The following is a 23,115-nucleotide window of genomic DNA, read 5'->3' on the forward strand; positions in this document are numbered from 1 at the left end:
GTGGCTCTGGTCTTTTCATCAAGAATGCTTAGAAGTGTTCTTATTTCACTGAACATTGATTTTTTTCCCCTGTGGGAATGTATTCAGTTTTGCTGATGAAGTTACAAGCTAGATCTTTTGCTTTCTGGACAATTGAATTCCAAGCACTCCACTCTTTGAATTAGTGGCTGCTAGATTCTGTATGACCCTAACTTGGCTCCTCAGTACTTGAATTCTTTCTGGATGCTCAGCAGTATTTTTCCTTTGACCTGGAATCTTTAATTTTAGGATTTTTTTGCATCAGGTAACCATTGGATTCTTTCTATTTCTGCTTTTGTCTTTCTGATTATAAGAGATCTGGGCAGTTTTCTTTGATCGTTTCTTGAAATATGATGTGTCTTGACTGTTTTTTTGGTCATGTCTTTCAGGTAGTCCAGTGGTTATAAGCTCCTTAAGGTCAGGGACAGTTTCTTACCTCTTTTTCTATCCCTAGCACTTAGCACAGTGCCTGGCACGTAGTAGACACTCAGTAAATATTGATTGATGGGTTGATTTTTAAAAAATATTTCTACTCAGGGCAGCTAGGTGGCACAGTGGATAGAGTACCAGCCCTGGAGTCAGGAGGACCTGAGTTCAAATCTGTCCTCGGACCAGATACTTGATGCTTACTAGCTGTGTGACCCTGAGCAAGTCACTTAACCCCAGTTGCCTTAAAAAAAAAAAATTCTGCTCAATCTGTTTTCCACATCAGTTGTTTTTTGCTACGTGAGATACCTTACCTTTTCTTCTGTTTTCCTCAGTGTTTTGACTTTGCTTTAGTATTTCTTGTCTCATTGTCATTAGCATCTGTCTGGTCTGTTCTAATTTTCAGGGAATTTATTCCTCGAGCAGAGTTTCGTGTATCATGCGTTACGCTGTTGAATCTCTTTCCAGTCCTTAATCCTCATTTCTTCAGCATTCTTTTCCCCTCGTGCTCTTATTTCGTTATACACGCTGTTCTGTCTCTCTTTTTTCACTTGGCACTTCACCTCCTCTAGGGAGAATCTTGTGAGGCAGCTGTTTGAGATGTCTTGCAGTCGTCCTCTTCCTCTGGGCTTCAGTCCTTGCCACCGTCATAGCTGTTCACAGCGCTTTGTTTTGTCCCCTGCCGCCCCTTCTTCCAGCCTGCTTTCTGATTTCAGACTTTGTGTCAGGCCTTCATTCTGCATACTTCTGGAGAGGAATGGCTGGGCTCGGGACAAGAGCTCAGCCTGCACACCTGTAAGCTTTCAGCGCTCCCAAGGTGATCTGATCACTGTCCCACTGGTCTTGAACTCAGCAACCTTTCCCAAGCTGGGTTTGGGAGCAGGTTTGTGGACTTGCCCTGTTTGGAGTTCCAGTCAGCCGGAATGACAGAACTGCAGCTTCAGACTGGGCTCGAAGTTGGAGCTGAGTCTCTGCCCCATTCCTGGGGTCACGCAGCTGCTGTTTGCTTCTGGGCTTGCTCAGGACACAGCCTGGAATGCCAATCGGCAAAGACGCCCTCCTCGGTCCGCCTTGGTTCTGGGATCTGGAGCCCGGGTAATGAAAAACAGAGCTGCCAGTTGGAGTGCACATCTGCTCCTGCACCCTAACCCTGTACAAGTTTAGATCCTCTGTGGCAGATCTGGGCCCTCTCCGTGCTCCGATACACAGCCTCTCCCTGCACTAGAATCATCTGTATGGTATACTTCTGCCTGGGCCTTGTCCTCATTGTCCACAGACCTCCCTGTCCGTCTTCCTTTGCTACCCTGGACCAGAGAAATGGCTCGCTGTGATTTTTTTTTTCTTAGATTTCCCAGTCAAGATTTGGGTCTGGTGCATTTTCTAGATCTGTGTGGGGGTTTTGTCAGGGAAGCTCTTATTTCTTCTTAGAGTCTGAGTTTCCATAGGACATCCTCCGTGACAGTTGGCTACACCTTTCCCAAACTCGGTTCTCCCACTTGTATAACCCCAGACTTGATGTTCCTGAACAACCAGTAGTTGAGCAAACTTTTGTCAGGAGTTGTATCTTTTAAGGAATCTGTATTTCTGGGAGGCCAGTGAAGTAGCTGTTTGAGGTGATTCCATCCTCTCCCTACAGGAAACAGAATTAAATGGTACACGTGGTCACTTCACCTTGTGTTACCTCTGGGAATCCAGCAAGAAGATAATTACCTCTCAGTGCCAGCACCCATTGCTGATGAGAGGAGGTCTGCACAATAAACGAGGTGTCACAAACCAAGCGAGTACTGTGTCTGCAATAGGAAGGTAGTAGGCACACTGACAAACTCTGGTTCTGGACTAAGAAATGAAAGAGGACGATGAATTCCATTTCACCGTATCTTATCTGTTGGGCATTTTGCAACATTTAAATTACAAATTGAGCTCCAGAAAAAGAAAAGTCACTTTGGGGAAGTGACCTGAGTTGCAGTGATATGTACTGGCCTACCAGAAGGATGGACAGTCAGACCATTTGTATTTGGGAAGATGAACTCTAAGGTGTCTAAGAGATGAGCTGTAGGGTTTGTGAAATGAGGCCCAAAATGTCCTTGGTCCACTGAGACCACACCCTCCCAGGCCAGCCTGCTGCACAGTGGTAGTAACTCACTGAGGCACGGAGCTATCAGACTGCCCAGCTCAGACCTTGTGTCATCAGTCAGGGCTCACAAAAGCTGCTTTTGTCTCCCTCTCTCCTAGGCTCTCCTTTCATTAACGCCATTATTCACAAAGGATTCGATGAGAGACATGCATACATAGGGGGCATGTTTGGTGCTGGGATTTATTTTGCAGAGAATTCTTCTAAAAGTAACCAGTATGTTTATGGAATTGGAGGTGGTACTGGTTGTCCCACACACAAAGACAGGTCCTGTTACATCTGTCACAGGTGAGTATCTGGTTGCATTGATTCCTAAGAGTCAGTGGTTTTCGGAAAAGGTCTGCAGCCACCCAGGCAGGTACTGAACCAGGAAGGGGAGGTGGGGCGTCTTCTTCAGAGGAGATGTCGTGAACTGGGGGGGAAGCACGGGACATGGAGTCAGCAGAGACCTGGGTCCATATCCCAGGCCTGACACTGTCTAACCCTGGGCAACTCACCTAACGTCCTGGGGCCTCAGCTTCCTCATCCGTAGCATGGGGATAATTATCCCTTTAATACCTGCCTCCTAGGGCTGTGGAAACACAGATGAGACAGTGTCTATAAAATCATTCAGTCAGCTAATGTGTACCAACGCCGAAAGTACGGAGAAAAGCAGAAGAGCAGACGGCACGTCAGCAGACAAGATAGAGACAGGATCAACTGGAGACGACCAAGAGAGGGGAGGCCCTGACATCTAAGGGCACACTTGGAGGAAGCCAGAGAAGCCAGGAGGGAGAGAGTTCTAAGCATGGAGGACAGCCAGAGAAAATGCCTCTGAGGCGGGAGATGGAGGGTCTTGGGGGAAGGGAGGCTGCTAATCTGCCAAGGACTTGTTATATATATGATCTCATTGGATTCTGTGAGGTTGGTGTTATTAGCCCATTGGGCAGGTGAGCAAACTGAGGCAAGCAGAGGTGGTGGCTCGCCCAGGGCCACGTAGCTGGGAAGCATCTGAGACCAGATTTGAACTAGGTCTTCTTGATTCCAAGCCCAGTGCTCCATCCATCATGCCACCATCTGCCTCCATGATAAAAATAAATGACAAAACCATGTCACGCTCCTTTCTCTACAGGCAAATGCTTTTCTGTCGAGTGACTCTTGGGAAATCCTTTCTCCAGTTCAGCACCATGAAAATGGCCCACGCGCCCCCCGGCCATCACTCTGTTATTGGCAGACCTAGTGTCAATGGTCTCGCATACGCAGAGTATGTGATCTACAGAGGAGAACAGGTATGTGGGGTGCAGGGCGGACCCCAGCAGATGGACCGGCCTTCCCACAGGCCTGGGCTGAGGAGGCGGTTGGCATGGGGAACTGACTACCTGGCAGTATTTCTTTGGCCTTGGTTTCCCTGTAATCTTACGTGTTCAATTATGTGCCCTTCAAAGCATTCTCCAGAGAAGGGCCCCCCAGGCTTCACCATACTGCCACAGGGATCCAAGACATGGTAAAAGTCAGCTCCCTGGAGAAAGGCAGTGTCTTGGCAGCCCGGGGTCACAGAGGCAGGACTGGAACCCAGGACTTGGTGACCCCCAAGGCCAGCTCCCTTCCCACTACCCCAGGCTGCCTGACATAATGAGGCAGGACCATGGAGAGGAGAGTGCTGAAGGGCACTTGGAGGTCACTAGCATTTTGGGGTGTTGGCATGGCAGCCCAAGGGCTGGAGTTGAGAAGTGGAGGCTGGAGCAAAGCTGAGGATGGGTCAGCAGGAGCCAGAGCAGGGCTTGAGATTTGCTGAACATCCATCCATCCATCCATCCATCCATCCATCCATCCATCCAGCTCTGTTGGAAAGGCAAAGTGAGTCTGACTTTATGTTGGAAATGCCTTGAAGAATCACAACCCACAACATGAGAAGCTTCTGATCAAAGTCAGCCAAAGGAAGAAGCTGATTCAGGCCAAAGACCGTGCTGGAGTCTGGAACCTGGTGAGCAGGTCAGGACCCTCCCCTCTTCAGGAAGGGTCTGCTGAGGACAGCCAGAGGAGCTGGGCCGGACTGCGACAGAAGGGTTTAGGGGAGCTCCCGGGAGGTTCCTGCTGACGAGGACTCAGCAGTGAAGTGAGTTCCCAAAGAGTGGGGTGACATTTCAATGGTTCGGTGTAGCTCGACCCACCCCAGCTTTCCGCGGGAGTGACTTGTGCAGATTCTGCTGGTCTTGAAAGATTCTCTCATTCACCAGAGATTTACGAAGTGTGCCTGCCTTGACCTACTGCCTCAGAATTCTGTGGAAGGCACCGAGAGAGACCAGAAGAGTGGTGACAAAGGCCCTGCCCTCAGGGAGCTTACTGCCACCTAGTAAAGTGAGTCTGTGGATGAAGGGGATAGGTGCCTATGCTGCAGGGCAGCACGGCCGAAAAGGAGGTCTCCTCCCGAGGGCACTCTGGCAAAGCCGTAGGAGTGAGGCCGCATCTGGACTAGACTTTGAAGGCTGGGCGTGGGTGGCAGCACATCGCATGGTGGACAATGGTACGGTATCTAGGGAGAATCGCTTTCTGTTGGGAGAACAGCTAGAGACTTTGAAGCCTGAGCACCTGTTGGGGGCAAGAGGGAGGGGTTACGCTACCAATCAACATGGGGAAGTGGGGAGAGAAGGGCAGTTTCTTAGCATCTTAGGTTGAATGTGCCAGTGCAGCATTGAGGTCGAAGTGCCCAGCGGGCTGCTGGAGGGGTGGCATCAGCCCTTAGAAGAGAGATGAAGCCTAGAAGCCTAGATCTGGGAAACCACTGCAAACCTTAGTGCATGATAGGAAGGAGAGATGATCATTGAAACCATGGGGACAGACAAAGGGTAAAGAAAATAGGGCCTCGGGGCTATTCTCAAACTGAGGGGTGGGAAATAAAAAGAAAACAAAAACAGCCAAGTCAGCGAAGAATGACCTCCCCAAGAGGTAGAGGCTGAAACATAAAAGTGGCCTGTCAGGGAGGCCAAGAAAGGAGCAGTAGAAAGAAGGTGAGGACAGGACGGAAAAGCTTTTGGACTTGGCAAGTAAGAGGTCATTGGCAATGGGGAAAGCAGAGACAGAAACCATATTAGATTGTGGGAGGCCAAGGCATGAGTGGCTGGTTAGGGAGCAAGGGCAGACGATTCCTTCTCGAGATGTACCTCACGTTCCCTTTGGCCCAACAATACCTGCTAGAGCTGCACCCCAGAGAGGGCAGAGAAAGAGAAAATGGACCCATGTGGACAGAAACGTTTATGGCAGCTCTTCTTGTGGTGGCAAATTATTGGAAACTGAGAAGAAGCCCATCGGCTGGGGAAGGGCCGCACGAGTTGTGGCACGTGAACGTGATGGAATACTACTGGCTCGTAAGAAGTGGTGAGGGGGGTGCTCCCAGAAAAGCCTGGAAGACTTGTGTGCACTGACATAAAAGAGAAGCGAGCACAACCAGGAGAACGTCATGCACGGTGACGGCTGTGAAAGACTTGGCTGCCCAGCTCAGGACGGTGAGGCTGGCAGTCGAAGGACTCCGGGATAAAACATGCTGCCCACCTCCGGAGAGCGAGCGGATGGACTCGGGGGGCCGGAGTGAAACAGCTTCTCCTTTGTTGTGTATGAGTGTCCACATTTGTAATAGGTTTGGGGTTTTTTGTCTTCATGGGGCGGGGGGGCAGAGAATCTGGAACTGGGGTAAGAGGAATTTGTGCTTTAAAAAAATAAAATAAACAGGAAAAGCTTGTAGGAGGGCTTTGGGGGCAGGAGACTGAAGTCGGAGGTGTCAGCCTTCCTGGAGGAGATACCAGAGTGGCTGCCATCCTTGGGTGGTTGGTTCAAGGGAAACCTCCCCCCCTCCCCCAGCTCTGTAGCTGCCCTCTGTTCTTTCATTATGTCCAGTCCAGAGCATATGGCTTAGCGACAACAGGTGAGTACAAACCAAGAAAAGGAGGGTGAGGCTTAATTAATTATGAGGATCCAAATAGAAATCCTGTTTTAACTTACTGCTTAGCTAAGAATATGTCGCCCTCTCCATACTGGTTTGTGCGCATGTGTTCACGAGGCTTGTGACAAGCCTCAGACAGCCGTAGCGGGGACACAAGCACTCCTCCTCCGAGGGGCACCCTCACTGTGGTGCCGGCCATGGCCTTGATGCATCTGTCCTTCTCCGTAGGCCTACCCGGAGTATCTCATCACCTACCAGATCATGAAGCCGGACGCCCCCGCCCAGACGGCCACGACGGCGGAGCAGAAGACCTAGGAGGGCCCGGGCCGACGCCACATGGGACTTAGACCTGAGACTGGATTACATGTGATTGTTTCCCAAAACCAAGACACCCCATAAAAATCCTGACAGCCCAGAAACCAGCCGTTTGTCTTTTCTAAAGCCTCGCTCTAGCGATGACTCTGCTCCCGGCTCCGCTGCTCCCATCTGCCCCCGGGGCGGCCTCTTCTCGGGGCTCAGGCGGGGTCACCCTCCCCGCCCGGCCAGGGTCTAGCCTGGGGGGCACTGCGGGCGGTGGTGTCGTCAGCGTCGAAACTCCAGGCATCCCTGCTCGGGCTGGGCCATTGCATACGAACCACACGAAGCCCGTGCCCATGGACCGTGCGTTTTAGAGAGGCATAATCAGCTATTTATTTTTTTGGGGGTGGGGGGGAAACAATATTTGAAAATGAGCCAGGACCTTCTTGAGAATATTTTGCACAGTCCAACGACTCAAATCCTCAGCAGCGCAAGGCAGACCTATTACTCACCCAGAAGGGTTTGGTCCGATTCTTCTGGTTTGTGTTTTTATGTTTGTGCTTGGCATAGAATGCTTTTCTGTCAAAAACACAATGAGCGCTTTCTTTTCAGTCTGGCCCGTTTTCCAAGGGAAGGGTACCCAAACAGCCAGGGCAAGTTCACAGCCTCCCAAGGGGGGGTGAGAAGCAGGTGACCCTCCCCCCCAAGGTCAAAGTGCCAGTGGATCTCTGCTGAATTTGACCCAGGGAGGGGGCTGTCTAGCAGCAGAATGAAACGCCTCCAGGGAGACAGGGTCCGAGGTGTGCCAGGGTTTTGAGAAGCAGAGGCCCCCTTGCCAAAACGAAGTAGCCAGAAGGTCATCTGCGTTAACAGGGAGGGGAGGAATCCTTCACTTTGTTAACTAGGAGTCACAGAATAAATGAAATGGTGGCAAGTGGTGTTGGAAAGCACATTCCACACCAACCTAACGAAGGAACTGAGGTGAACCTCCGACTTTGGACCAGCACATGAGGCAGGGCAGGTTTCCCTCCCCGTTTTTTGCCTCAAAGTTGGAGGTTCATCTCAGTTCCTTTGTTTGGTTGGTTTGGAATGTGCCCCACATTTTCTTAATCAAAGGTGTGGACACCCCCAGCCCTTGTGGATGTGTTTCAGAGATTCACTCGGTAGAGATGTCACTGGTCTGAGACGATATTGGCTGGGCTCCGAGGCTCAGCTTTTCAGTCCGTGGGTCAGGGTCTGGAGGTGGGGAGACAGGAGGCCCTGTGGCCCTTGCTGTAGAGGTGGTTGTCCCTTCCTTGCCTTGTGTTTGTCCGTGGCTCATCACACCCTGGGGTCCATCCTTTCATAGACCTTGAAGCAGGAGTGGCCAGCCTTGAATGAGAAGGCTAGAGAAGCTGTCCAAAGCAAACTTTGAGCCTTTCGTTTTTAGGACCCTGGTAGCTGATTCCCCCAAAAGTCATGTAGGGTAGCCTATGGTGTCTCACAGTCCTGTTTCTTTTTGGTTTGAGCCCACTGCCAGCTAGCGTGGGCATCTAGGCCTGGCCGGGCACTTGGGACCCTCAGGTGTGTCAGCAGCAGGGAGCACCAGGGCAGCTTCCCCTGAAGGGTCAGTGACGCCTTCAAGTCCCAGTGGCCACAGGAGGACAAGTTTGACCTTCACTTTCAGCCTTCTGATGCAAATGTTCAGCAAATGAGGGGAATGCTTTCATGCCTAGTAATTTTCCCTTACTGTGAGAAGTGCCCATTACCTGCCCTCCCTGTATGGGTATAGTTCTCTACCTTAAACACAGTTGTGGACCTCAGTGAAGCAACAAGGTTGGTTATCGTGGTGTCAGTGGGAAGGGATTCCAGAAGAAAGCCGACCTCTAGTCTGTCAACGTTTGTGGTTTTCCCTGTGCGAACAGAATTCCTGGGGGTGCTGGGTTCAGACTCGATCCTTAGAAGAAGGAAAGGTGGCCAGCCTTAGGCATCTGAAGTGGGGAGAAGAGGGAAGGAGAACCTTCGGAGGAAGACCCTCGGACTAGCTGTTGCCCAGTGATGGTTGGAGTCTGCAGAACGGAGGAGCGGGAAAGGACTTTGGGGGTGATGGGGTAGATGAGATTCCTGTGTGAGGGCAAGTTGGCCCTGGGATTTTTCTGCAGCAGACCACCCTTGGATTCAGATCTAAAGGCCTGGTCACCATTGTATTTGAAGGTTAGGACAAGTCTAATGCATTCGAAATGTCCATTTAAAGCAAGGGGAAAGGCCCTCCAAATCATTACAAGTTGCATGTTAAATTTCAGAGTCAAGTGAATTTCCCTCCTCTTTGAAGAAAAACTAGCCATCTGGAGGTCATTGCTATGCTCTTTCTCAAACGTGCATCAATTTGTCTTCTAAGTCAAGTAGAAAAGAACGGCAGAAAATGCAAAACTGTTGTGCTGCCTGGGGCCTGGCCCCGATGGAGCTGCTTTCCTGGCATGAATGCTTCTCCTTCCCCCCTTCTGCCTTCTCCTTTGGCCCCGCTCACCTTCCCAACTCTGCTTACCCTCTCCTCCCTCCTCTTAGCCCCTCCCAGGGGCTCAGTGGCAGCAGAGCCAGAGGGTCAGCGCATGTCATAGCAAGCCAACCACATTGTCTTCGAGTTGAGCATTCCCAGGTAGTTAGCCTTTCAAGCAAGTGAAATAGAATAATCACTCTGGGGAGTTTTCTTGGATCGAGAGACCTCGTGCAGGAACCACAAATAAATAGGCTTAGTGTCAGCAGCTCTGACTCTAGGATATCCGAGGAAAAGATCTCCTGCTTTGGAACATGGAAGAAAGTGCCTAAAAGAAGAAACAAAGATTGAGGTCCCATTACTGTCATCAGCATTACATTGTTATAGAAAAGTGGGTTTAACATTGTCTTCTATTACATTTCATCTCCCCACTCCTATGAAGACTGTGGACACATTGTGTGTGATCTCCATGGTCCCCAGTGTCAGGATTCCTATAAACTGCCTTCAAAAGCAGGAAATTTATTCTAAGCACTTTTCTCTTGTCTAGCCAGACTCCAGTCCTCTCCAACCAGCTATAATACCCACCTACTTCCTTTGCTCTGTTAAGAGACTGTGTAAAAATAGAATCTTTTTGGCCTTCTGGGCCAATTCTCTTGACTGACATAACATTGAATTTCACCTCAGAAATTTACTGTGTAAAACGGTAATTAGATGTTTCACATGTTCCCTTGGTACTAGTTTAAGGAAAGGGAATGGAATTTGGGGTGAAATTAATGGGTGGCTCTTAGGTTTGATATACCCAACCTATTAATAATGAACTTTTCTCCAAAAGAGCACCATCAGTTGGAGGATTGCAAAGTTTCTTCCTCATTTCTGAGAGCTGTAGAAAGTTCTCATTATGACAAGAACTTAGTCACCAAGCGCTATTGAGATAAAATTCCATCCGTGAGAATGTTCCCCCTGCTGCACCCCTAATTCATCTCATCTCGTGCCAATTCTTATCCATTCTTTTGGATCTCATGAAACAGGCCCCTTCTATATCCCAACAAGCAAAGGGATGGCCTCCCTGGGCCTGTGTTTCCTTCAGTATGAGAAACTGGCTTGCGAGGTAAGGAATGGGCTCGGTATCCCTCCAGGTTTGCTGTAGGCCTCCCACTCATTCGGAAGGAAGAAAATGGAAACATTTACATATTGGATATGATTGCTATCTTTAAATGTTAAACGAGGGAACAGATTTGTCCTGCAGACTCCCTCCCAGAAGGGAGAATTGGTACCACATGGTAGATATTCCAGGGAAGGCGTTTGCGCCCCACCTTAGAGGGAAGCATTTCCTAGTGATCACAGCTGGTGGTGAGTTGACTGTAACATGATCTGTTTCCTTTCACGTTGAGGGATCACTTGGGGATGTGTTGGCAAGGAGACTGGACTCGGTAACCTTTCTGGTCTGTGATTCTAGGTCCAATAGACAATTTCTGAGAGATGCCAGTCAGTTGGGCATTTTGTGGGAACACATTTCCTTCTAGGGCTGGGGCATGGGGGCAGCCTGTTGACATCTATCTCCCTATCTGGCTGCTGTCTAAAGTCTGCCAGGGTTTGAGAAAATGCTGGGAAAATGACCCAAACTTTGCATGTAGGGCACAAAACCTGACCCTAGAATGAAACCCTGTAGGATGGAAATCTTACACTGGAGCATTTTTACTGATTTGAAATAGGTTCCCGAAGTGAAAGCCAGAAAACATCCAAACAGATTTTAGATATTGCTAGGGCCAGCTTGGAAAGGATTTTGAAGGCAGAGGATGCATTCAGGTGTTTCGACCCTTTCTGCCCTTCACAAAACATACTTGTGTTGGGGCCATCTCCCCAAGACCACGAGTGGTGCCGACGGTCCTTTCCTGATCCACGAGCCTGTGGATAAGACCAAGGGCCAGGGCTCCCCACGTAGGGAAGCTTTGGAATCAGATGGTGAGGGGGCCCCGTTGCTTGGGCTCAGTCTGCAGGAAAGGCACCTTCCCTTCCGCCTCCTGCTGTTGAGGCCACGCTCTGGAAACTGATGCATACACACTGAGCATCTTTGTACTCTGCTACACGACTGGGCGCGTGATTTCAGCAGAGTGGGTGGGCACAAGTGGCAGTCCCCATGGAGGCCCACCCCCTCATTTGTGGCTCCCAGTGCTGCCCTCCAGCTGTCCGTCTTTGTCTCAAGTGCTTGCCCTGTGACCAGCCCACCTTTCCCCCGTCCCTGTTCTCCATCATGTCTTTCACACCATTTCTCACTCACGCGCAAGTTGTCCTTGGTGACTTTGGGTTACTTGTCATGTGGATTCTTCCAGAACCATGGCGGCAAATGATTCCCAGCCATAGAATAGCTCGAAGACTCACTGTCCGAAGGTGGGTGGCGGCGGCTGCGGCAGTAGCTGGGTCCTCCTAAATGCGTTAATCTGTGAAACAGTCTGTCCCTTTGAGCGCTTCTTGTGACTGGTGGCACCCCGTTCCCCTTTGGTGTCCACACGTGTGCTTGTTTACCTCTTAGCTAAACGATGTGCTGTTAGAAGAAGGTGGTGCGTTAGCGTTGGCAGCGATCGGCAGCGGCCCGGGTGTTGATTTGCGTTGTGTTCCCAGTTGTGGTGTTTGTCTCGGTGTGCCCCGGCTCACGGCCGGGGGGTTTGGTTGACTTTGTGTTCCCTCTGTCGTGACTCCCTCCTGGTTTTGGTTATGACCTGGCCCCTGTCCGCTGATGCCACGGAGGAATACTTCACAGGCATGCAAAGCCTTGGGTCGCTTGGAGCTGCTGCAACAGCCACCTTTTTTTTCCCCTCACCAGCCCCCTCCTTCTTGCTAAAAGAGGCTATCTACCAAGGTAACCTCCCTGCCTGGCAGGTTTCTATTCCAGACATGGTTGTGTTGATTTTAACTTGTAACTGCTTTGGCTTTATGTCTAACCTGCAGTACTTGTTATCATTTAGTAACCAATAAAGACATTTTTGAAGCAGCTCTGGCGCGTGTGCAGTAAGTGCTGGATGGTCGGGGCAGTTGTGGGTGGCGGATACAAAGAAGTCCCGGGGGCTCAGCCCCGATTCTCCCTGGACCCTGCTGCTCCTTCTTCCCCTGGCCAGCAATGACCCGAGAAGCTAAGGTTTGTAGGAAAATGAGTCGAAGGCTCTGGAAGCCGATCCCACACAGGGAATCCCACTGGCCGGCTTCGCCTACCGCAGGCTGCCAGACAGATAACAACAGCCCTCCTCCTGGCTGCCTGGCCCTTACTGGAAGTGCCGGTGAAAGAGGAGTAAATCTAGGGCGGAAGGGGGCTGGTGGAGGCATCTTCTCCACAGCTGGCCGATTCTCAGCTATATCCAAGAGCCTTTGGACCGTAGACACTGAGGCGCGGGCAGGGCTAGTTCCTTTCAGTGCTGACGTACTGTGTTGGATCTCTTCTGCCTCCCACTCTCACCTTGCTACAGGACAAGCAGTTATTTGTGAAGGAGGTGGTGAGGCAGAAGGTTCTGTGACCATAACAACCCCACAGGGCTTTCCACTCTTCCAGAGATGCAAGATCTGTGGGATTAGTCCATTGCCATATTTTCAGGCTTTTTCAGTGTACTGATAAGTTGATTTTTTTTTTCTTTAGAAATATCTGTTGTTGTATGGGGTGACTCTCTGGGAGGGAGAAGTATACTGGGAGAAATTCTGGTGATATAAAATGTAATTTTTTAAAAGAAAAAGGAATATAAACAAGAGTCAAATGAAAGCTAGACTTAGGCCTGAAAATCCCTTACTCTTGTCTACATCCCTGGCTCTGCCATCAACCCCCACTTCCTCAACTTCCACATCTGCAGTAGGAATAGTGCCTGCTACTTAGTTGCTTCATGGGGATGTTGCAAAGCCCTGTGATGTGGTGAGTGCCTTTGGGTGCCAAGGGAAAATAGACATCTCATTGAAGAGACCAGGAAATAAAAGGGCTGCTGGGCTCAAGATCCAAATCAGTTCATCTACTCAATCTCCCAAAGACACCCAGAGAGCCAAGGGTTGCAAAAGGGCCTCATTCAGAAGGGACTTTGAGGGTCTCAGGGTTCCTGAGGGGTCAACCAGACCAGCCACTCCATCCTTCATTGAGTGCAAACCGTCCCAGTCCCTTAACCTTCAGTCAGGAAGATGAGTCGTCACCTTCTTCCTTGTGGTAAAAAAGAGACTAAGGGTGGGGAATGTCACAGACACAAGGGGGCTCATGGGACATTAATATCTGAACATAGCTGATATAAAAGCAAGAAGTCTTAATAAATAGAATAAAAGAAAAATGTGAAAGAATGGGTCCCAAATTTTGGTCAATGAAATTATTTCCTGGTTTGCCCTGGAATGGAGGCATGTCTCTCTAACAAGGTTGGAAACAAACTGACCCAGGCTACTTACCAGATCGCTTTGGATCTTGCTATCTTGTGTATTTGTGCCATGTAGTGATGGATCCTGTTGTAGGGAAGGATGGAAACAGGTATTCTTTAAATGGAGGCAGGTGCTGTTTTATAGATGAAAAAAATGGAGGCAGAAGTTGACTTGTCCAAGGTCACACACCTATTAAGTATCTGAGGCTAGATTTGAACCCAGGTGCGACTTGGGGCCCAATGCTCTGTCCACTGCACCACCTCACTTCGATTGTTAAAAGGAAGATTTGCTTCATGAGGTAGGACAGACTGCCAGTTGGAATTGTAGCACACAAATCTTTAAGGAAATGAAGTCTGTTTCTGGGCTACCTTCGTAGGATTATTTTCGGTGCCATTATCCCTGTTACTGATGAGCAGAGGAGTTAGAGGGGCCCTTGGTGATTACCTGGTCCAAACCCTTCATTTTGCCAAGGTGGAGACTGAGGCTGTGACTTAGAGAGATAGAGCTGAGATTCAAAAACAGCCCTTCCAACTACACCTCCACTTTGTTTCTGCTGTGCCAGAGGGTGAAACGATTGGCCAAAATCACCCAGCGCGTTAGTAACCAGGCCTTCTGGCTCCCAAGTCCGATGCATCTTCTTGCAGATCAGTTAAAGCAGTAATGGGCCAGGACCCGAGGGGGCCACTGTAACCAGCCTGGTACCGAGAGCTGGGGATCAACTGACCGGTGGAGTCTGCTCAGAGAGGGTGCGCCTTAGCTAGGAGGAAGCAGAACCGTTGGCATCTTGGTCTCTTTCCTCCTAGAAACTCCTCCGGGAAGGGCTAAGGGCCTAGAATCACAGAATCTGAGGTGGGTGGGACCTTGGTGGCCATGCAGTCCATCCCAGGCACTGTCCCATGCTGGACCTGTGGCTATCCATCCTCTGCTTGGAGGGGAGCCCACCACTTCTTTGGGGCTGAGTGAGGACAGCCCTCATGAGTAGGAAGGCCTTGCTGACAACTCATACACTGGCCTGTTAGCAACTTTGCCCCATTCGCCGCTCCCGGCTCTGGGAGCCCAACAGAACCAGTCTAGGCACTCCCCCGGCAGCCTTTAGGATGCGTCAGGCTAACGGCTCACAGTCCCTTCAGACTTTTCTCTCGGCTTGGTGAGCCGTTCCTTCAGACACTCCTCCAGGGGCATCCATAAGGTTCCCCATCCTGGTTGCTCTCCTCTGGACACTGTCCAGCTTTTTTTCCCCTTTGTTTCCCCTTTGGAGCATTTTTATTTGTATGTGTGCCCTTAGAAGAAGAATCCCAGGACTTTTCCTCCTTTGTGTCTGTGAGGTTCACAACAGTTTTTCCTGCTCTGTGATCACCGGTGATCTCAAATTCGCCGATGGAACTGTGCTTCATCATCACCGGACAATTACTTTAGAGCACGGTCTAATGAGAACCTGGTGTCTTCCTCGCTTTTCTGCGTTGTTGATGCTTTTGAGAGCATCTGCCAGGATGTTCATGCGCACCATGGTGGCAGCGCTGCAACATGGCGGAAAGAGCCACTGTCTGGCTTCTTAAACCATGGTGCCCATAACTGAACCCAATGTTCAATTCTGGTGAGGCATGACCAGGGCAGAGGCCAGAAGGACTGCCATCTCCTTGTTCCTGGCAGCTGTCTGCCCTTCCTAATGCAGCCCAAGATCCCATGACATCTTTTTGGACACCACATTGCCATTTCATTGATTCAACCCTGATGCTTTATATTGGACTTGTAGCCTATCCCCAAATCCTTTTCAGAGTAACTGATGTCTGTCCTTGACCTTCCATTTGTAAAGGTGATTGTTAGGACCCAGGTGCAAGAATTACCACTTATCCCTACTGAATTTCACCTTATATTCAGCCCAGTGTTCCAGCCTGCCAAAATTCTTGAGGACACTGGGATCCAGGGTGTCCACTGCCCCTCCCAGCTTGGCATTATCTGCATACTTGATTGGCATATCACCTATGCCCATCTTCTTTCCAGACTTGGAATCAGTACCGAGCCAAATATTCCTCAGGCTAGAAACCCAAGCATCTGATTATTCAAACATTCACGTGTCCACACAGGGTTCAGACAAAAGATAAGGAGCAGGGGTTGAAATATCTTATAAAATTGAGACCACAAAGGCAATCTGATGGGGGGAGGGTAAGAGAGCAGCCTTCTGCACATCTCTACTGGAATTTGACCCTTTCTCAGTTTCCCATAAAATTTGCTTCTGTAAGATCCTACTTTGTTCCTGCTGCAAGGTCAGGGAAGTTATCACAGAGCCCAAGCAAAACCAGGGAAGGTGAGGGAACTACAGAGCAGGGAAGGCAGGTGGAGGGTCAGCCCCACCCAGGGCCCCACCCACTTCTGTCAGGCCGTTTGTAGGAGCATGGCATTTAGATGTGCACAGGACTGAGGAGGTCATATTGTCCAACCCTCCTTTCATTTTATATCTGAGGAAACTGAGGCCCAGGTCCCACAAGTTGGAAGGACTCAGGGCTTCTACCTCACTGAGTGGCAGAACCAAGATTACCAGACCGGAACACTGGGCCGAGTCTAATAAGATGCAGATAATAAGGCTTAATGGGAAGACCTCCCTCGGGGTGGTCCAAAAATGTCAGCTCTAGATGCAAGACTGAAAATGCCCAAGTGTGGGTCTCCTAGGCTGGGCGTGGGACAGCTGGTCCTTGAGCAAGGCCCCCAGTGAGGGAAGGGAGTTTGTCAAACCTCACACAGTGAGCCCGTAGCAGAGACAAGATCTGAACACAGATCCCACAGCTTTAAATGCAGTGTCCTTGTGTCACGACAACACCCACACGTGGGTCATTCGAGAAACACCTACTGTGTGCAGGACACCGTCAGGCGGAGGGAAGGGAAGGGGATGCAAAGTTCAGAAGCAGCCAGCACTGTTTGTTGAAAATGCATTTATTTTTCTTTGAATGGTCTTCTTCAAGCAATAAATAAAAACCACTGAGACAGAAACAACAAGCGGAGAGAACAAAGCAAAACCCAAACGACACACACCTCCTGGGCACAGCAGACACCAGACACACGGACAAGTGGGAGGCTATTTACAAGCGTGAGGAGGGAAATGTTGCCCTTCACTTTCCAGAAAGGCATCTTCCTTCTCAGCCTCCAGGAGGAAGACAGGCAGGGGCAGGGGGTCCCTGGGATATAGCCCCATCCGGCCCTAGCTCCACGATCTTCAAGGCTTTGAGCAACACGGGCTCACCGGTGTCCAACCAGGGATTGGCAGGGCTGGATTCTATCCCAGCAAAGAAAGACTTCCTTTGCTTAGCTCTCGATCTCTAGCCCCTCTCCCCAGAAATGACCTGAGCCTTCCAGCTGCACCCCCAAACCGTCCTTCCAAATAGGACAAAGGACACACCCTGCCTGACAGTTACCCTGCCTGTGTCACCACTCACCTCAAACCTGGTACCTCCCATTGGAGCATCCACTAACACAGGTCTGCCGGGCCTCAGAAGGGAAGGGTTCATGGCATTCATGATCTCTCCAGGAGAGATTCCATATTCAAAGGCTGTCTGCCCACCACCAAGCCCAGGGGAAATGCAGCTAGCAGGATTTCTCCCTAGGACAGAACTGCCCCTGCCTCAGTGCCCAGAAGCCAGGGGGAAACCAATCATAGGAGGTGCCCCTTCATGCCCCGGTTCTGCCGTCCAGGTCACGGGATGAGAGCAGGAGCTGGGTGTCCAAGTGACCCAGAGGATGGTGGTTTGCTAGAGGGCATCCTGGCCAGAAAACTTTGAAATGTTCCAAAGGAATAGAACAATGTGGGAGACTCTCGCAGCACGGGGAGCTCCAGGGGAGCTCGTTTCCACAACTGATAGAGATTTCAGCATCTGCGCATCAGCTTAGCATGTCAAGAGGCACCAGGGATGCAGAGGGTTTGTGACATAGTCCTGGTCACCCAGACCCGGGGTACATCCTGACAGCCTGGAAGCTCCTCTGTTTCTCATTTAGTGATTCTTTTAAACGACACCAGGAAACAAATGAGATCTTGGGCAAGTGAAAGCAGCTTACGTCCCCTGCCCCTGTCAGATCACATGCGGATGTGAAGGCCGATGGCACATCCAGAAGAGGATAACCAGGATCAGGAGGACCCTGGAGGCCAGGCCAGGCGAGGCTGGGAGCTGGGCATTCGTAGCCAGGAGAGGAGAAGGCTCAGGGAAAACACGTCAGTTGTCTTCAAAATTATCCGTCAAGGGGCAGCTAGCTGGCACAGTGGATAGAGCACCGACCCTGAAGTCAGGAGGACCTGAGTTCAAATTTGGCCTCAGACCAAACACTTGACACTTACTAGCTGTGTGACCCTGAGCAAGTCACTTAACCCCAATTGCCTTAAAAAAAAAAATTATCTGTCACGTGGAAGAGATTAGTCTAGCTAGGACAGCACCAGGAACCGGTGAGGGGAGTTGTGGAGAGGCTGATTTGTTTGCTCAATGTGAGGGGAAACGCCCCAACAGGAGTAAGAGCTTCCTGGGTTCATTCCAAGCATTCTGCATTTTAGGTGCAGAATTTCACAAAGCAGAATGGCCACTTTGGAAAGTAGTGTTTCCCTTCAGCAAAGGGCTTCAAGTGGAGGCTGGGTGGCCATCTTTCTAGGACCTTGCAAGGAGAATTCCTTTTCAGTCAGACTGGAATAAATGACTGTGAAGGTCCTAATCTGTTCCTTCTGTGGACCTATGACACAAGCATGAACAAAAGGACCTGTTCATCTAGGACAGCTTACTCATGGGATTTGGAAGGAAATGGCTAGGAAGAGAGACCACCACCCATGTCAGGGTGAGTCCCTGAGATTCACTTGAAATGTCTGGCCAGGACAGGCAGAGGGGCACTTCTGGCCAATGCTCACCCTCAAAATTCCACCCCCACCCTCACCAGCCACTCCAGGCAGCTCCCTTCTTTTCCTCCTCCCCAGCTCTCTCGCTTCGGCTTCTCCAGCTGCTGAGCCCAGCACACAAAGGAAGAGCCTGGGACCCTGGCCTCTGAAAACTGAACTGCCTCCCAGGCATCAGAGCAAAGAGCAGACGGGCTGTCCACATGCTTCTGCTCTCAAAGGTTTTACTGTCCAGCACAGAACCAGGAGCAGGCCAGGCCGCTACAGGACAGGGGCCGAGCAAGAGCCACCTTCTAGAGGGAGAATATCACATCATGGGAACGAGCCTAATTAACATGTAGCTTGGAGACTTGCGTCATTCGGCCCTGGAAGGGACAAGAAATGTAAGCTCATCTTGAGACAAGAATCCAGTGCCCTCTAACCAGAACCCACAGAAGCCCATGGCCACAGCGTGGGAAAAACGTGCCAGCGGAACAACCGGGACATTTCAAGGGAGAGACTGACGTCACAAGGGACCATCTAGGACGGGGCTGTGTGTAGCGAGCGCTGCTGGGTGTGTCAGCCCTCAAGATAATCATCCGCATTTGCACAGGACAAGATGGAGAGCTGATTCATCCTAGCCAAGGGCCTTCAAGAAGCATGCCCACCGGGCAGGATTTATGGCAGGTTGACCCTTCGGCAGTGAAATAAAGTCAGATGTGCGCACGAGGGGTAGCACATTTTCATAGGATCTGGAGAACAGAAGGTGGTCAGGGCATCACCCAGCCCACCCCCCAGGACCCAAAGATCCTGTCCCAGGGACTGTTCTTTCCACTGCCGCCAGCACCTGGGGAACCCTCTAAGGGGGAGCAGGCCCCCAGCCACCACGTCAGCACAAGCTGGGGTTCTAAGAGCCCCCTGTGCCCATCGCCACCATCACGCTCAACACCTCCATGAGGCCACAGCATCCTCACCCTCGCTGACCCTCGGCCAGCTGCACTTTCATACTCCGAGGAAACGAGTTCCTTTTCACATTTGTTATTTATTGTTATCATGATCCACCGGTCGGATTTCTGGAATAAAACGATGCCCTCTGAGGCTACCTTTAAACACGGAGAGTGACCGCGGTCACCTAAGCCGTCAGGACCGGGGGAGGGATCATCAGCGCCCGGCTGTGGGCCCTGGTGGGGCTCAAAGCAAGACCTACAACATGCACAACTCTCAGCCACTCTGGCTTTACGGGAAAAGAGGTTCTCAAGACTTTTCTGTTGGAGAAAGGGAAGGCTGCCCTTCCCGACCAGCTCCGCGAGCCAGTCGGAGGGGCCTCGCTGGGCGCAGTGCTCTTACTGCAGTATTGGAGGGTCCGTGATCTTAGTGCCGGGCAGTGGGGTGAGCCCGGCCAGCCTGGCTGAGGCAGCTGGGGCCAGGCGGGAAGGAGAAGGACCACAGTGACCCAGCGATGGGAGAGAGGCCCCTGGCTGGGCAGAAGGAAGCAGCCCCCGTCGGGGAAGGGACCTCGACGCCCCAGCTCACACAGGAGTCAAGGGGCCGAGCAGGACAGCCCCGCACTTAGCAAGTGCCTGGCTCACAGCAGGCGCCTAATAAATGCATGGTGACTGCGGGCAGGTGCCCCAGCCTGGAAGCTCTCTGGCGGGGTCCCTCCCCCCCCTCCCCCAGCAGCCCCAGCACTGGGGGTGGGGAGGGCCCTCCCCGGGGGTCCTAGCAGCTGGGGGAGGTGGTGATGGGGCTGGGGAGGTAGGGAAGGCTGCTGGGGGCTGACACCGGGAAGCTGAAGACAAGCTGGGCCGCGGAGGGGGAGGTCTGCGCCGGCTCCCCGCGCGTCACCGTCACGGAGGGGCTGGCGGCCTCCGCGGCGCAGGACGTGGCCAGCACCTGGGACTCAAACTGCAGCAGCTGCCCCATGAAGCTGAAATTGGGAGAGATGACGCTTCGCCGCTGTTTGACGAACTCGAAGGCCGTCTCCAACCGCACCTTCTTCTTCATCATCAGGTAGGCCAGGCAGATGGTGGCAGAGCGCGAGATCCCGGCCTGGCAGTGCACCAGGACCCGCCCCTGGCCGGCCTGGACCGAGTCTGCGGGGGAGCGGGAGAGGGGAGGGAGGAGGGGGAGGGAAGAGAGGGAGGGGAGGAGGGAAGAAGGGGGAGGGAGGAGAGAGAGGGAGGAGGGGGAGGAGGGTAAGGGAGGAGGAGGAGGGAAGAAGGGGGAGAGAGGAGAGGGAGGGAGGAGGGGGAGGGAGGAGGGGGAGGGAGGAGGAGGGAGGAGGAGGATGGAGGAGGAGGATGGAAGAGAGAATAAAGAAGGGAGAGGGGAGAAGGAAGGGAGGAGAAAGGAAAAGGGGAAGGGAGGAAGGGGAGGAAAGAAAGGAGGAGGGAAGGAGGAACGGAGGAAGAGAGGTTTAGCCAAACTAAAGCCATCAGCTCCCTGGGCCTCTGTCTCCCTCACCACAGATGCCCCGTACTCGTTTCATGCTGCCTCCCCCTCGACCCCTCCAGTGCAGGCTCCAGTTTTCCCCTTTCTCTGGTTCCCTGGCACTGGCCCAGAGTAACACCTGCTTGCTGACTGACTCTATGCCCACACATCCATCACCCTGTTGTCCAGTCCAAGGAGTGGCAAACTGAGCCCACAGGCAAATCTTGGAATGAGGCCAGGAAGCTCCTGGTGCTGTCTGGAAGCTTTTCTTGGTTTAAAAACCGGCTTTAGCTCACAGTCTGGACAGAACCAGGCAGCAAAGTGGCAAAAACAGGGGGCTGGCTTTAGCCCACAGGCCACAGTTTGCTGACCCAACCTAGGACAGGGGTAGGATTCAGAGCTGGCAGAGCTGGCAGAGACCATCTAGTCTGGGCCCTGCAGGAGGAGAACCCAGGCCTCCCAATTCTGTCCCCAAAGCCCTTTCAGTCTCCAGCCGAGCATCCCTGGGCAGCAAGGAGGAGGGAAAGCACCTACCAGCTCCTGCCATCAGTCATCCCATGGTGAGGACAGGAGATAAATCCCTTGTTCTCAAGGAATATCTAAGGGGGAGGGGCTGTCCCAATGGGGGAGGGGGGAAAGGGCTCTGTCCCAGTTGGGGGGAACCATTGTCTCCTCCTCTGGCCTTCTGCGGGGTCGCAGACCTCATGCACACACACAGCTCCCAGTCAACCAACGTACCAATGAACTCAATGGCGTCCATGAACCAGGAGCCAATGTCTGCTTTGTGATTGTCTTCCACGGGGATGCACTTGTACTGGTAATGGGCCTCAAAGTGGTTCGGGCAGTCCAAGGAGACATTCAGCAGTGCAGTGATCCCCAGGGCATCCAGTGTGTCCCTCCGGGCTGCATGCTGGGCACTGCCCAGGTAGAGGAAGGGCAGGATCTCAACGGGCCCCCCCTGTGCAAGGCAGGAGTCAGATCTCAGAGGCCATGCAGAGCGAGAGCAGGGCAGGGGAAGGAGAGGGAGGGACACGGGCCCAGGGAGGAAATGGCCTCAGTCTGAGGAGTGGGAAAGGACCAAGGTGCCAAGGCCAATACCTGGCCCATGCCCATTCCTGAGCTGACCTTCTCCTAGCATGGGAAATTTGGAGCTGGGAGGAACCTTGGAGCTTGGAGCCATCCAACCCACTCGGGGAAGGGAACAAACAGCCTTGCTTTAATTGTGAAGTCAGTCAATCACCCCACCAATCAACCAATCAATCCACAGCATTCACTCAGTGTTAGGCACCCCAAAAGAAGTCACCTTATCTGGCCCATTGCAGACTTTCTGGGTGTACCCTCCCCACCAGCCCACACCTCTCCCCATTCTCCAGCTCTGGAAATGGTCAACGATCAACACTCAACATGGCCCTTCCTGGAAAGGCCAAGCCTGACATGAGATGAGATGAGCCAGGGGAGCCCTGGTTCTAATCACCATTCTTCTGATGTCCATCTCCAGCCACCATCTTGTGGGAAGTGCTGTCTGCCCCTATTAAAATGTAGACTCCCTGAAGGCAGGGGCTGACTGGTTTGCTGGAATTGGTATCTCTACCACCACCCTCCACCCTAATGAATGCTGGTTGACTGAGTGACTGATAGATTCCCAAGCACAATAATGAGATGAGCCGTGTAGCATGCCCTAAGGGGAGTCCCTGTGAATGAGGCTGCTGCCTGCCGCCTGCCAGACTGTGCTAGGCTCCCTACATCTGGGGCATGGCAGCCTCGCCCCACTTCCCTTCCCAGCAAGGCTATGTCCTGGCCACCCCCAGCTACCTTCTGTGGTTGTCTTGCTAGAAGAAAACTGAGGATAGCCACCCTGCACCCCAACCCTCACATCCAAGTGAGCTGGGATCCTCTCCCAAATCGTCCCTCATGGGGCCAAGGCAAACAAGGACTTAGAGACATCAAATGGGCCAGTCCAGAAAAGGCAGTGAGTGCTGCCTTTATGACACCACAAGCAGGGGCAGTGGATAGATGGATGGATGGATGGATGGATGGATGGATGGATGGATGGATGGATGGATGGGTGGGTGGGTGGGTGGATGGATGGGTGGGTGGATGGATGGATGGATGGATGGATGGATGGATGGATAGATGATGGATGGGTGGGTGGATGGATGGATGGATAGATGGATGGATGGATGGATGGATGGGTGGGTGGATGGATGGAT

At 51.9% G+C, this 23,115-nt stretch overlaps 2 protein-coding genes across 2 annotated transcripts in view; one reads left to right on the forward strand and one right to left on the reverse strand.

The window, feature by feature from the left end:
- Window positions 1-6,910, forward strand: part of TNKS (tankyrase) — a 206,647-nt gene extending 199,737 nt beyond the window's left edge. Inside the window, exons 32-34 of the mRNA XM_027853697.1 lie at window positions 2,677-2,863; window positions 3,687-3,843; window positions 6,720-6,910. Coding sequence (XP_027709498.1) covers window positions 2,677-2,863; window positions 3,687-3,843; window positions 6,720-6,806 — 431 coding nt within the window. The 3' untranslated portion in view covers window positions 6,807-6,910. The remainder of the gene's footprint in view (window positions 1-2,676; window positions 2,864-3,686; window positions 3,844-6,719) is intronic.
- A 12,587-nt stretch (window positions 6,911-19,497) lies between these two features.
- The window catches only part of DUSP4 (dual specificity phosphatase 4), a 17,118-nt gene continuing 13,500 nt past the window's right edge, over window positions 19,498-23,115 (reverse strand). Inside the window, exons 3-4 of the mRNA XM_027853742.1 lie at window positions 21,644-21,863; window positions 19,498-20,568 (exon numbers count right to left, since the gene is read on the reverse strand). Coding sequence (XP_027709543.1) covers window positions 20,195-20,568; window positions 21,644-21,863 — 594 coding nt within the window. The 3' untranslated portion in view covers window positions 19,498-20,194. The remainder of the gene's footprint in view (window positions 20,569-21,643; window positions 21,864-23,115) is intronic.

Source organism: Vombatus ursinus, unplaced genomic scaffold, assembly GCF_900497805.2.
Source record: "Vombatus ursinus unplaced genomic scaffold, bare-nosed wombat genome assembly UNPS02010193.1, whole genome shotgun sequence".
Lineage (NCBI taxonomy): Eukaryota > Metazoa > Chordata > Mammalia > Diprotodontia > Vombatidae > Vombatus > Vombatus ursinus.